Source organism: Puma concolor, chromosome A2, assembly GCF_028749965.1.
Source record: "Puma concolor isolate L17-30 chromosome A2, mPumCon1.1.hap2, whole genome shotgun sequence".
In the NCBI taxonomy this organism is placed as follows: Eukaryota; Metazoa; Chordata; class Mammalia; order Carnivora; family Felidae; genus Puma; species Puma concolor.
In genome coordinates, this window is record NC_141668.1 from 93,316,265 (window position 1) to 93,330,053 (window position 13,789).

Consider the following 13,789-nt stretch of genomic DNA (forward strand, 5'->3'; position numbering starts at 1 on the left):
TATTTATGTCTGAGGTGGAAAGTAGCTGAAAAGCACTTTGAAACATCACTCTTGTCTGGGTACACATTTGGAGTTGCTTTAGAAATATCCTTCTTCACACATAAAACAAAGCCCAAATTGCTATTGGTTTCCTCTGTGTGGAAGGTTAAATTGCATGTTACTGCTAAAAAGCAGAACTTTCCCCCAAAACCAACTGGGTCCATACACTCTGGTCTTCCACCTCCAGTAAAATCTCCATCCAGTTCAGCGGGGGACTGTTCATTGTCATCAGTCACAAGCCCTCCGCTGGGCATTCGCTGTATACTCGAGGGTGTACTAAGTGCTCTCAGCTCAGCCATTGAAAGAAAAACACAACTGAGTCCTGAGTCATTTAGGCAGACAGGGTGACTCTTAAGAGGTACACACTTCAGAGGTTGGAGAAGAGAGCTGAAAAGGAGGTGAGACAGTGGAGAACGGTGCCAGTTCACACTTGAATGTGAAAAAATAGTATGGGGAAAAATTCTAAGGTGGGAAATGCAGAAGAACAAGAAAGCTGTGAAGGATTTTGCAGTATGTAGATCATAGATGAGAAACACCAGCAAAGCCTCAGATAATTTTCTGTGGGGTATCAGGTGGGCTGATGCGCTGATGTCATTATCGTTCCAATAAATATTCTCTGTTCTCTTGGTCAAGATTACGCTCATCCAAGACTGTAAAGATCCTCTTGAATTAATGGAGGCAGAGCTGATTGAAGAAGAACTTGATGTCCAGGATGAGGTATGGTCATTAGTTTCTTTCAAAGAAAATAATTTGGATTAAATCTTGAATCAACAGAATAACACAAATAGTTGACTATGTCTGATTAAAACAACTCAGGGGAAATAATTAAGAAAAAATACCAGAAGGATGGCTTCATAGAGAGGGGAAAATGGTGGAAAACAAGAATTATCCCTTGGGGGCATTAAGTACTTAGGGACCCTTTGCCCCAGGTATGTAGGCATGATCAGTGACTAGAAGCAGCCAGCACACTGGTCCTGATTTTCTACCTAAGCCTCCCCATACATCCTCTTCCTTTCCTACCTAAGGCCAGGGAGTTTCATAAGCTTCAAGAGAAGTATGTGAGGCACAGGACCCTTTCTTTATCTGACTGATTATGGTAAACAGGATACTCCATTCAAGACTGATGCCATGTATTTCTCATGCTCTTGGGACATCAGACTCTTCCTAAGAACCTTGACCGAAGCGTAGTATCTGACTGAACTCTATGGTTCCACCATCAAGTAAGATGGGGCCCACAAAGGAAGAGCATAGAAACTTTAAGGTTGAAAGATGTCTTGGAATATCAAGACATCCACATATTAGCCCTGTGCAGAGATCTCTCCTAGTCCATCCCCAAGGATGTTGACTTAGCTTTTGTGTGCACATTTCTAGATATTGGCAACTGGTAGCTTTTCAAGGGAGTTTGTTACATGGTTGGATGTCTCCAAGTGTTAGTTTTGCTTACAAAACGAGATGCAGCCTTTCTTTAGTAACTACCCAGTGGACTGAGATCTGCCTTCTGTAGCAACACAAACCCTCCCACTGAACAGCCCTTACATATTTGACGGTAGCTCTCATGTTCCATCAGACTCTACTTCAGGCTAGAATTCTCCAGTTCCCTTTATTCCTCAGGCACAAAATTTGTCAATGCTTCTCTAGTCAAAAAGGGGACATAAGATCCCAGATGGAGTCAGGTCAGCATGGAGATTATGCAACCACCTTGATCTTGTCAAGATATGTCTATTACTGTGACTTTAAAATGTATTTATTTTCATTGCAGCCACATCAAAATCTTGGCTACTATTGAGCAAGGGGCCAACAACAAACTTGGGCATTTTACACAAACTATGGCCCAGCTAGGCTCCTCATTTATATTTATATAATTGAGTTTTGACCCTAAAGCAGGGTTACACATATTTTTGCCAGACTACATCTTGTTGGTTCTAGTTTGTGGATACAGTTTAGAATTCTGAACTCCTCACCTGCATACGAACTCTCCATCCTACTGGCGTCATATGCAAATCTGATCAGCTTGCCTTCTCTGCCTTATTCCAGATCTTGATAAACATGTTGTTCTCAACATTCGAACCCCTATGGTAAAATCAGGTAGTGTGGAGAACAGGCAGAGATTTTTGTGGAGAAAATACATTGCTAGGGTGAAAATCAGAGGTCCTACCTCCTTAGTCCATCAGCTTAGCAAGTCTAAGAATGTCATTCTTAGCCCAACATGGGGCTTGAACTCATGACCCTGAGATCAAGACCTTGGCTGAAATCAAGTCAGATGCTTAACTGACTGAGCCACCCAGGTGCCTGGGGATGTCATTCTTGAGCTTAGAAGTACTTCCAGCTTTAGCAGTTTGTGATTATGGTTATAAGGCTGACTTAGTGGAGTAAAAACTCATCAAAATTGGGAGTTAGGAAGTTGCCACATTACAGAAGTATTTTTGGATTGCCCTATAAACTAACGGCATCTTTATTCAGGTAATGGATTAGAGGATCATTCAGGTAGGGTACCTGTAGCTAGCAAAGGAGTACAGTGAAGTGGTTTTAAAAGTATGAGCTTGGGGCGCCTGGGTGGCTCAGTCGGTTAAGCGTCCGACTTCAGCTCAGGTCACGATCTCGCGGTGTGTGAGTTCGAGCCCCGCGTCGGGCTCTGTGCTGACTGCTCAGAGCCTGGAGCCTGTTTCAGATTCTGTGTCTCCCTCTCTCTCTCACCCTCCCCCGTTCATGCTCTGTCTCTCTCTGTCTCAAAAATAAATAAATGTTAAAAAAAAATTTTTTTTTTTAAAATAAAAATAAAAAAATAAATAAATAAAAGTATGAGCTTTAGAACGAGACAGATTTGTGTGCTAGTCCCAAATCTGCTACTCACCGGCTGTGTAGCCCAGGGAAAATTACTTGCTGTGTCTTCATTTTAGTTCCTTCATGTGAAATAGAAACAGTACAACAGAGTTGTACAAATTAAAGGATGCATGCAAAGGAATACTAGTCTCTTGTACATAGTAAGTGCTCAATAAACAGTACTTACTGTTTCTAAAGAAACCCAAGTGGAGAGTAACGAGGTACAAAATTAAGTTTTTACCCCATGCACACCTAGGATGAGTAGATGTGAGTAACCCAAACTATGAAATCCTATTTGTAAAACACAGAGATAATGTAGACCAAAGGAGAATTCATTCGTATGAACGTTTCATTTCCCCTTTGTTTCCACAGGCTATGCGCAGCCTTGCTTCCTGAAAGTGGGCTCAGGAGGTTGCTATAAGCCGGGACTGCAAGGCAGAATTTACCCACCAACGTAATTCTATGCAAACATTTTCTGCATGGACTATTTCTTTGGACTTGAGACACTCATTCTCTTTCCATTCGATTTTTTTTTTAATCTTTTTTTTTTTTTTAACTTCTTAGCCAATGAAAGAGAACGACTAAGATTTATTTTTAAGGCTTGATTTATAAAGTAAATAGCTTACCTCTACAATGCGCAAAACGGTGAAGATTATCCAGGTGATTTAGCAATGTCCAGGATCTGCTGATGTTATGCTGCTGTTCCTTCATATCAGATTTGCTAACAGTGCTCTAGTGGGGGACTGGTGTACCCCTGTTTAGTCGGGGTAAGTGTGCCCCAACAGTCTCTGTGGGCAGGTGAGTCGGGAAGGATTATCGTAAGAAAAAATCAATTTCTGACTGACCTCGATTCCCATGAGCTGCATCGATCACAGTGTATGGTGGCACTGAATAAATGAAGAAGTTTAATCATTAATGCATTCGTCAATAAAGGTCTTCAAAAACCACTTTTAGTGAATACATCAACAAAGTTTTTAAAACGCAAATTTAGTACTCAATAATCAGTGTTATTATATGTGACCAGATTAAAAAAAAAAAAAAAAAAGGATCACTTAAAAAGTTCAGAAACAGGCTGATCTATTTTAGGGGTGCGTGGGTGGCTCAGTCAGCTAAGCATCTGACTTCGGCTCAGGTCATGATCTCACGGTTCGTGGGTTCGAGCCCCGTGTCGGGCTCTGTGCTGACAGCTCAGAGCCTGGAGCCTGCTTCGGATTCTGTGTCTCCCTCTCTCTCTGCCCCTCCCCCGCTCACGCTCTGTCTCTGTCTCAAGAATAAATAAACATTAAAAAAAATAATAATAAAAGTTTCAGAAATAGGCTGATCTATTTTAGAAACACTGATTCAAAGGAGTGAAGCAATGAGATTATTGTGGCTTGTAGAAATCATATTTGATATGATAATAATCACGGATCACAGTTAAGATCAAATACAATGTATGACAGATTATCTCTAGCTTAAACATGCAGCTTTAATTTACCTGAGTTTATAGAAATTATCACTGTGTACAGGTCTATAGAGGTATGTTCTACTTAAAATCTAATGCAAAAATTGTGTTATTTTGAACAAAAAAAAAACCTAATTTTGATACATTTATAAGGCTGAGTTGATATTTTTCTCTAAAATTTTAGCAAGATGTAAAGCAAGTGATCTTTAACAGAATTCTGACCACAAACACAAACAAAAATAAATAAATAAAAAGTGAACAGCCTGATTATAAATCTATGTTTAAAATGAGTTTTTAAAGGGGTGCCTGGGTGGCTCAGTCAGTTGAGCGTTCCAACTTCAGCTCAGGTCATGATCTCACAGTCTGTGGGTTCAAGCCCCGCATCAGGCTCTGTGCTGACAGCTCAGAGCCTGGAGCCTGTTTCCAATCCTGTGTCTCCCTCTCTCTCCGCCCCTCCCTCAGTCTCACTGTGTCTCACTCTGTCTCTCAAAAATAAATAAATATAAAAAAAATTTTTAAATGAGTTTTTAAAGATGGAGCATTCTAAATGAGCTCAATATCAAAAGGAAAAAAAAACTTGTTTGGACTATATACATAGAAAATATATAGTTTTTAAAAAAGTTTATATATTTATTTTTGAGAGAGAGGGAGAGAGAGTGTGTGAGAGTGAGTGAGGGAGGGGCAAAGAGAGAGGGAGAGAGAATCCCAAGCAGGCTCTGCTCTGTCAGCACAAAGCCCGATGTGGGGCTCGAACTCATGAAACCCTGAGATCATGACCTGAGCTGAAACCAAGAGTCAGACGCTTAACTGACTGAGCTACCCAGACATCCAGAAAATACATAGGTTCGTAAAAATCCGTATTTTAAACCAGAACATTTTGCGTCTTTTATTTTTAATCTTTTCTGAGTGCCAACAATTTTCTAGGTATTATATATAATACATAGGCTTTAGTCCCAAGGACTATTACCATACATTTCACACTGGAATGAATGAGGTTGTACTTAAATTTGAGGGGAAAAGAAATACTCAGGTCCCCAACTGAGACGCTGTTTTGCCTGGTTGAGAGTTACATTGTACCTCTGGCACAAAACGTGTGAAATTCTCAAATGTGTTTGGCTATTCAAAGGCAGTATGTCTTCTCCCCGTTTTTCTTCTTAAATACAATCAGAAACAAGTTATCTACTTTGGAAGAATTATTTTCAGTGATCACACCACACTGGTTACCTAAAGGTGGCCCCATCATCTCCCCTAACTCCCACACGTTCTGCTTCTGCATATTAGAATTCAAGTGAGTTGCAGTGGATTGGGATGTTGCAATATTCTTTCACACTCATGGGTTGTACTGTCCTCCGCTGATTTAGAACGATGTCTCTTTTGGGAATAGCCTAAACAGGGTTATAATATTATCTCATTTCCACATCAATACCTGCCTATAAAAGCGACAAATCTTATAAGATTGAATATAACAGTTTTGCAAAAAATGGATGAATGTCTCTGTTCGATTGAGGAAATATGCACTGCCCTTTTGCTCATTAGTTGAAGGACATACCAAACTTAAATTTTACAATAAGGCTAGAGTTTTGTAAAATCTTGGGTCCCACTCGTAAGACCACAGTCTAGCTGACTTGTTTCCCAAGGACACTCTAGGGATGCTGTCTTTTCTGTGCATGTTGTGAATAGTAACCATACTTTTAAATCTGTGTTGTCAATGACAAATTTACTTGAAATTAAGGTTGTCTTTTGTTATTTTTTTTTAACCTATAGGATAAGATTCCAGTGTTGTATGTGAATGTCTATAACAAATAAAAAAAAAATCAAATTGTGTACATTTGGAAATATTTGCACATATTTTTTATTAAATGTAAAGTTGCCTTTGAAACTACTCTGATGTGTCCTTTCTGAACAAAACTAATACATCTTATAAAAATGCTACCTTTTAAGTTTGCCATTACTTTTATCACCCCTCATTTTGATGTATTCTTTATATCTCCAGTTCTATTTGTTTATGTACAGTGTCTTTTAGTAAAGACTTAACAATGCAATAAAAAATGTTATAAATAACCTCAGTTAATTCTTGTAATTCTTACCCAAGTGATTCTTATTTTGTGCAATGTCGATTATTTTAAGCAAACTTTTCACGTTTCTACAACATATGTATCAAAAGGATACAAAGTATAATGTACCCCTTGGAATTTTCACAAAGCAAGGACACCGGTATAATCACCATCTAGGTCCATAACCAGCAGCCCAGAAACCCTCTCATGCCCCTTCCCAGTAACTGCCCTAAAGGCTAACTACTAACACTTGTGTGGTGTCTGTCCGATTGGATGGGGGGCCCGCAAATGTCAGGTGACAATCAGGTAGGAGCCTGCGGCCTGAGCACTGAAAGGATTCACCCAAGGCAGCCCAAAGGAAATAGAAGTTTATGGAATACACCACAAGGGAGTGGTGGGCAGGACAGCAGGGGGGAGGCTGTCTGCAAGGAGGCAGTGGGTGGGGGGTGTTTTGAAAGGGGGAAGATGACAAAGTATGCTGACTTATTGAACTTTCCCTTTTTTGGTACCTGTGCCTGGTTGTAAGTAGCCCACTGGTCAGTTAGGAATTAAGGGTATTTCCGGGTGGGTCGCCTGATTGTCCTGTCTGTTCAGCCAGGTAGTCGCTGTGGCCCTCTCTACATTCTATCACTGCTCAAACCTGTTTGCCTAAAAGCGGCCTCTACAACTTGTTTTTTGAACTTCAAGCAAATCAAACAAGGAATCAAACAAGCTGATTTCTTTTTTTCCCCTTCTGTTTTGTGTCTCCCCCTATTCGACATTACGAGCGATTCATCCATGTCACTGCGTATAGCAATCATTCATTCATTCTCACTGCTGTGTTCTGTTGTCTGAATTTACTACCACTTATTTATCCATCCTACTGTTTGTGGACATGTGTGTCATCATTTTTTGGCTCTCATAGATATTCTCGTTCATTTTTGTGTGTGTGTTGAACATGCACACACAATTCAGTGAAGTATATGCCGGGGGATGGGGTGGCGGGGCCGTGTATGCATGTTTTGCTTCAGTAGATACTGCAGTGGACTCATCTAACATCTACAGCAGACTGTTTCCCATCAGCATGCTGGGAAAAAGCATGAGGATCCCAAAGCCTTGCTTGCCACATGCTTTTGTCAACACTTGGTTTGTGTGTCTTCTCCACATTTGCATGTTGCTGATGACTAAAGAAGTTGAATGCCTTCTCAGATGTTTATTATTATTTAAATATCCCCTTTTGTGAATCATCAGCCCAAGCCCTTTGCCAATTTCTCTTTTCAATCATCTGCCTTTTTCGAATGGCCTTGTAAGAGTTTACATAGGGAGGATACAAATCCTTTCTTTTTTTAAAATTTTATTTACTTATTTATTTTTTAATTTACATCCAAGTTAGTTAGCATATAGTGCAATAATGATTTCAGGAGAAGATTCCAGTGATTCATCCCCTATGTATAACACCCAGTGCTCATCCCAGCAAATATCTTTCTTAATGCCCCTTGCCCATTTAGCCCAGCCCCCCAACCACAACCCCTCCAGCAACCCTGTTTGTTCTCTGTATTTAAGAGTCTCTTATGCTTTGTCCCCCTCTTTGTTTATATATATATATATTTGCTTCCCTTCCCTATGTTCATCTGTTTTGTATCTTTTTTTTTTTTTTAATTTTTTTTTCAACGTTTTTTATTTATTTTTGGGACAGAGAGAGACAGAGCATGAACGGGGGAGGGGCAGAGAGAGAGGGAGATACAGAATCGGAAACAGGCTCCAGGCTCCGAGCCATCAGCCCAGAGCCTGACGCGGGGCTCGAACTCACGGACCGCGAGATCGTGACCTGGCTGAAGTCGGACGCTTAACCGACTGCGCCACCCAGGCGCCCCAATGTTTTGTATCTTAAATTCCACATATGAGTGAAGTCATACGATGTTTGTCTTTCTCTAATTTCGTGTAGCGTAATACCCTCGAGTTCCATCCATGCTGTTGCAAATGGCAAGATTTCATTCTTTTTGGTTGCCGAGTAATATTCCATTGTGTGTGTGTGTGTGTGTGTGTGTGTGTGTGTGTGTGTGTGTGTATGTGTGTGTGTGTGTGTACCACACCTTTTTTATCCATTCATCTGTCAATGGACATTGGGCTCTTTCCATAGTTTGGCTATTGTCGCTTGAGCTGCTGTAAACATTGGGGTGCATGTGCCCCTTTGAAACAGCACACCTAGAACACAAACTTTTTGTTGTGTAGGGGCCAAGGGCAGGCCGCTTCAGAATGGGCCACTTTGGCATGAAGATTATCTTTGAGTTAAAAGCAATCAAAACCCAGAAGATTCAGGAGAAGCTCCTTTACCTGCCCCACAACAGCCCAAAAAGAATTGAGATAGAAGACCTACTCTAGGAAGAGAGGTATCACCAGGGATAATTGTATTATGATATGAACTAGGTAGGGTAGACAGTGAGAAACTTAGCAACTGTTTGATCAACTGTATGTCCCATTGTTTCTGAGTGGCCCCGCAAACACTTCACAAACGTTTACTCTTTTTCATCTTCCTGTGAATTGTATTCTGTCCCCTTGAAGCACCAGACCCCCTACCCAGTTCTCCTTAGTTCGGAATGTCATAGGTACCTCTTTTTGCCTCTCCGTGTCTGTGTGGACTCCCTGTATGTACGAAGTTAATTTTTATTTTCTCCTGTTGATTTGTCTTGCATCGATTCGATTCTTAGCCCAGCTGGAAGGATCTGGAAGGGCGGAGGAAACTCGTTCTTCCTAGCAGGCAGAAATATGTAGTGCATATATCTTATTCCATTTGATGGGAGAATAAAGGACAAAGCTGGACTTTGCTGTGGCTCATAGTCTCCAGGCAGGATTCCTGAAGCATGCAGATTCGAGTATCCCTGCAGCTCCCTCAAGGACTTCCTTTAATGTTTTACCACTCTAGCTTTGCTCTGGTGTGACTTCCCTCTGATAATTGTAAACCCTCCCCCCACCAAGATATGTTAGCAATCATCCTTCAAATATATGGCCCACTGGTACACGTCTGAAGTGTCTCATGACTAGTGACTTACTAGGCAGTAGTAAATAACCTTATCTTAACAGCAGCTAGCCCCTTAAGGTCCTGGAAGCCTTGCTTCCAAATTCCTTAGTGGCTTACGCTATCCCTAACCCCCACTAACTAAGGTATATAATCAGTCACTCCTCACAATCCCAGTGCAGCTCTTTCTGCCCACAGGCCCTGTCCCTGTGCTACGATAAAAACACCTTTTTGCACTGAAAACGCCTCAAGAATTCCTTCTCGACAATTCGCTTGCGGCCCCACAATGTATTCTGTGGATCGGCTTTTCATTCTTAATCGTGCCCTTTAATTAAAAAGAATTTCTTTTTACATGTTTATTTTTGAGAGAGACAGAGACAGAGCACAAGCAGGGGAGGGGCAGAGAGAGAGAGAGGGAGACACAGAATCTGAAGCAGGCTCCAGGCTCCGAGCTGTCAGCACAGAGTCGGATGTGGGGTTTGAACTCATGAACCGTGAGATCATGACCTGAGCTGAAGTCAGACAGTTAACTGACTGAGCCACCCAGATGCCCCAATACACCTTTTTAATTTTAATGTAGTTCGACTTATCGTTTTTCCCCCTTAATAGCCTTTTTTTAAAATATAGCTTAGGAACTCTGTGCCTAAGATAATGAAGATATTTTCCTATATTTTCCAATAAAACCTTTGACTTCTTACATTTAGATGGACACTATATCTGGAGTTGGATTTTTGTATATGGTGTGAGGCAAGGAGTGAAGAGTGCCAGGTGCACAGCAGGTGCCTGATCGACACTGTTGGAAGGCTGAATTCAGCTGCGGTGGTGCTGAACAAGGCCAGTATGGTTTGGGACCGGCAGTCGGATTAGTGTGCAGCTGTTCAGAGTTTCCTGGGCTTGCAGGCCTATTTCTAGGGCCCACCACAGCTCCCCTCCCCATTTGCCTGCTCACCCTCCAGGTCCCCAGAAAAGGGGCTGGGTATTCACGTGGACGCACACAGAGGTTCCGGGAGCGGAAGGCCCTCCTAGACTCCATACTCATTTTGAATCTGCCCACTTCATCCTTTTCTTCAGGGACACCTTTGGGCCTGGACACACAGGAACTGCCTGTGCATCGGATCTAGCTTAAAGGGCATCCGCAATGCACTGTTTTAGATCAAGTGCTCCAGTGTTCTGAGTACCCCCTGCCTAACTCAAACAAACAAACAAACAAGCAAATAAAAAACCAAAAAAAACAAAAACAAAAACAAAAAACAAAAAAACCAAACCCAAACAAAACACTTTTTGAAATAATTATAGATTCACAGGAATTTGCAAGTAAATGTGTGGCCAGGTTCCTGTGTACCCTTCACCCAGCCTCCCCCAGTGTTAACATCTTGCCTAAATATAGTAAGTATAATATAAAACTCATGACATTGACACTGGGACAAACCATAGAGTTTATTCACATTCCACCAGTTATACATACTCATTTGTGTGTGTGTGTGTGTGTGTGTGTGTGTGTGTGTGTGTGTACCTCTATGCAACTTTATCCCCTGTATAGCTTCATGTAACCACCATCACTATTGAGAAGTTTAACTGTATCTTCAGGACAAGACCCCTTCTGAGGGCCCATTTTAGAAAGCACTCCGATCGCAGATACACCTCTTCACATTACGCCACCTTCAGACTTAAGGCTGAACAAGAGCATCCTGAGTCATTGTTTTTTTATTTTATTTTATTATTTTTCATTTTATTTATTTTTTAATGTTTATTTTTGAGAGAGTGAGAGACAAAACCTGAGTGGGGGAGGGGCAGAGAGAGAGAGAGGGAGACACAGAATCCAAAGCAGGCTCCAGGCTCCGAGCTGTCAGCACAGAGCCTCACCCGGGGCTCAACCCATGAACGGTGAGATCTCGACCTGAGCCGAAGTCAGACACTTAACTGACTGAGCCACCCAGGCGCCCCCTGAATCCTTGTTTAGAAGGGGTATCTCTGATAATTGCACTTCCCACAGCCCAGAGAAGTTGGCCCCCTCATATTCTATTTTAGAATTTGTTTGCATTTTTTTTTTTTCATTTTTACACATTACCACCCCCAGTCATGGAAGTCTACACCTCACAGCAGGAGCATCTGCAGGTCAGCTTTACATGTCAAAGAATGGTACAAATCCCTGACCAACCAGTGCGACAAGTTGGTGGGGACTGACTCTTCGGCAGGGAGACCAGGTATGGCTTGTCTTCGTGCAGGCTGCCATACGCTGGGTGGCTTAAACAACAAACATGGATTTCTCAGAGTTCTGGAAGCTGGAAGTCTGAGATCAGCGAGCCAGCATGGGCAGGTTCTCTGTGAGCGCCCTCTTCCTGGTTTACAGAGGGTTGCCATCTTGCTCTGCCCTCACCCGGCTAGCTCTCTGGCCTCTTCTTGTAAGGACGCTGATCCTGGCTTAATTATATCCCAAAGGCCCCACTTCCAAATACCATCACTTTGGGATTATGGTTTCAACACATGAACCTGTGGGAGACGCGCTGGGTTCACTGCAGCTCTCTTCAGAACGCCTGTGAACTAGGTGGCACTGTCACATAGCTGAAGACTTCTGAGCCCTGTGTGTTGATCAAAGCAGCCAACCCCATCCATTCCAGGTGAATTCACTTCCTCGCTCATCAGTCAATGGGTGGTGAGTCTCGCGCAGCAGAATCCTGGAACGCATTTCCTCGACTCTGTGCCATACATAAAAGGAGGCCTGAGCGTTCCTCTACACCCTGGCACAGAAGTGTTCAGGTGCACACGAGACATCTGCACCATCAGAACATGACCGTGAGCCTGTGACCTTTCTCCACTAAACGTAAGGGAAGGAAGCGGTGGGCAGTGAGGCTGGGGTGGGGGCGGGGAACTGGGCCCGCTTAGGAGGGGCCTTGGATAGCACATTAAGGAGCTTGGATTTTTATCCTCTGCTCTGGTAAGAGATAAAGGCCGAATGGCTGGGTCACATTACCTAGCTAATCCAATCAGCTGACCTGGACACCTAGAGATAAATTCCGAAGGTGAAATTAAAGTAGAGGTGAATGCAGCTTTGTTGTTTAGTTTCCAAGGAGAGAGTAACAGATGAAAGCAGACGCATTAATTAGCTTTTGTGACTTAAAAAGCTTGTTCAGGGATGTGATTTTTATTTCTCTCGTTTATCCTGAAGGCAACTCGAGCGTTCTGTTATCAATAATGACTAAATGTAATCATAAAAGTCATGCCTCATTACTTTTATGATTAGGAAAACATGTGCCATATTAAAACTTTTAAGGCAGAAGCGGATACTGATTGGAGACTGTGGAGTCAACGTTCCTTACAAACGTGTTGCTGTTTCTGTGTGGGAGTCACTGTCTTTTCTGGCGTTGCTCGCTTGTTAAAAAGGAAAAAAAAAAAAAAAAAAGAACTTCTGGTCTCTAAAACAAAGGGAGAAGTGTTGGCTTCATATTTCTGTTTAAACCACTTATTAAACGTCCCTGACAAAATATAAGGTCTGGCAAAGTGCTCTGTGCCTGCTGCCACTTCTTCCCAGAAAGCTCGAGGCTCTGACCCTTTGGGAGTGATGTTTTTTTGCTCTTCTCTCCCTTACCTTCTCTTTTCCGTATTGGGAGGCTGGCCTAACCAGCGACACGGCCAACCGCACAGTGAGGAAGCTCAGGATAAAAATCTAAAGTCTATAGTCGGGGAAGAAACAAGACGGAGACCAAATCTGCCTACTTAAGTAGTTGAGGGTAGTTTCTTTTTTTTGATTTCATTTGCCTTTTTATCAGGACACTAGTCTTCCCATTAGTTCCTTATTCATCCACTCACGTGTTCATTCACGCATTCATCAAGTGTTTATTGTGCACCTATGTTGTGACGTCCACAGAACTAGAAGCTGGGTAGATAGTGATGGTGAACCAAACAGAACAGACACAATTTCTCCCCTCATGGAACTTAGACTCTAAATTGAGAGAGGGTCAATACACAAGTAAACATATGGTGTCAAATATATGGTGACTACTTGTGGTAGAAGCTTGGAGGCAACAAATGGAGGGACTTCTGCGATGAAGAACAGGGGTGGGAAGGCTGTGCACTCTCTGAGGAGTAACGTGTAAGGAAAGAATGAGCGCGTGTGGATCTGTGGGGAAACTGTCCCAGCAGAGGGAACAGCCTAAGAGTCCAGAGGCGGGAATGATTTCAACAGAGAAGATGGTTGTCTGGAATTGAGAGGAGGTCAGCAGGACTGAGGGGACTGCTAATGTAGGGTCCTAAGCCTTCAAGAAGCTGTAATGGGAAAGCACTTAAAGGTTTTAAACTGGGGGATGGTCAGTTTTGTGTTTCCGGAAGATTACTCTGAGAGATATATTGACTTGTTTCTATGTGCAGCTGTATCTGAAGGGATCCACAAGGATCTGGTCATTCGGGTTACTGATAGGCAGAGAAACTAGGTGGCTGAGG

The 13,789-nt window shown here is 42.3% G+C and overlaps 1 protein-coding gene across 3 annotated transcripts in view; it reads left to right on the forward strand.

Moving 5' to 3' along the window:
- The window catches only part of SLC26A4 (solute carrier family 26 member 4), a 52,055-nt gene extending 48,249 nt beyond the window's left edge, over positions 1-3,806 (forward strand). For all 3 annotated transcript variants that reach the window (XM_086696950.1, XM_086696949.1, XM_025929746.2), the window contains exons 20-21: positions 673-756; positions 3,232-3,806. In XM_086696950.1, coding sequence (XP_086553076.1) covers positions 673-756; positions 3,232-3,255 — 108 coding nt within the window. In that variant the 3' untranslated portion in view covers positions 3,256-3,806. The remainder of the gene's footprint in view (positions 1-672; positions 757-3,231) is intronic.
- Positions 3,807-13,789: the final 9,983 nt, after the last annotated feature.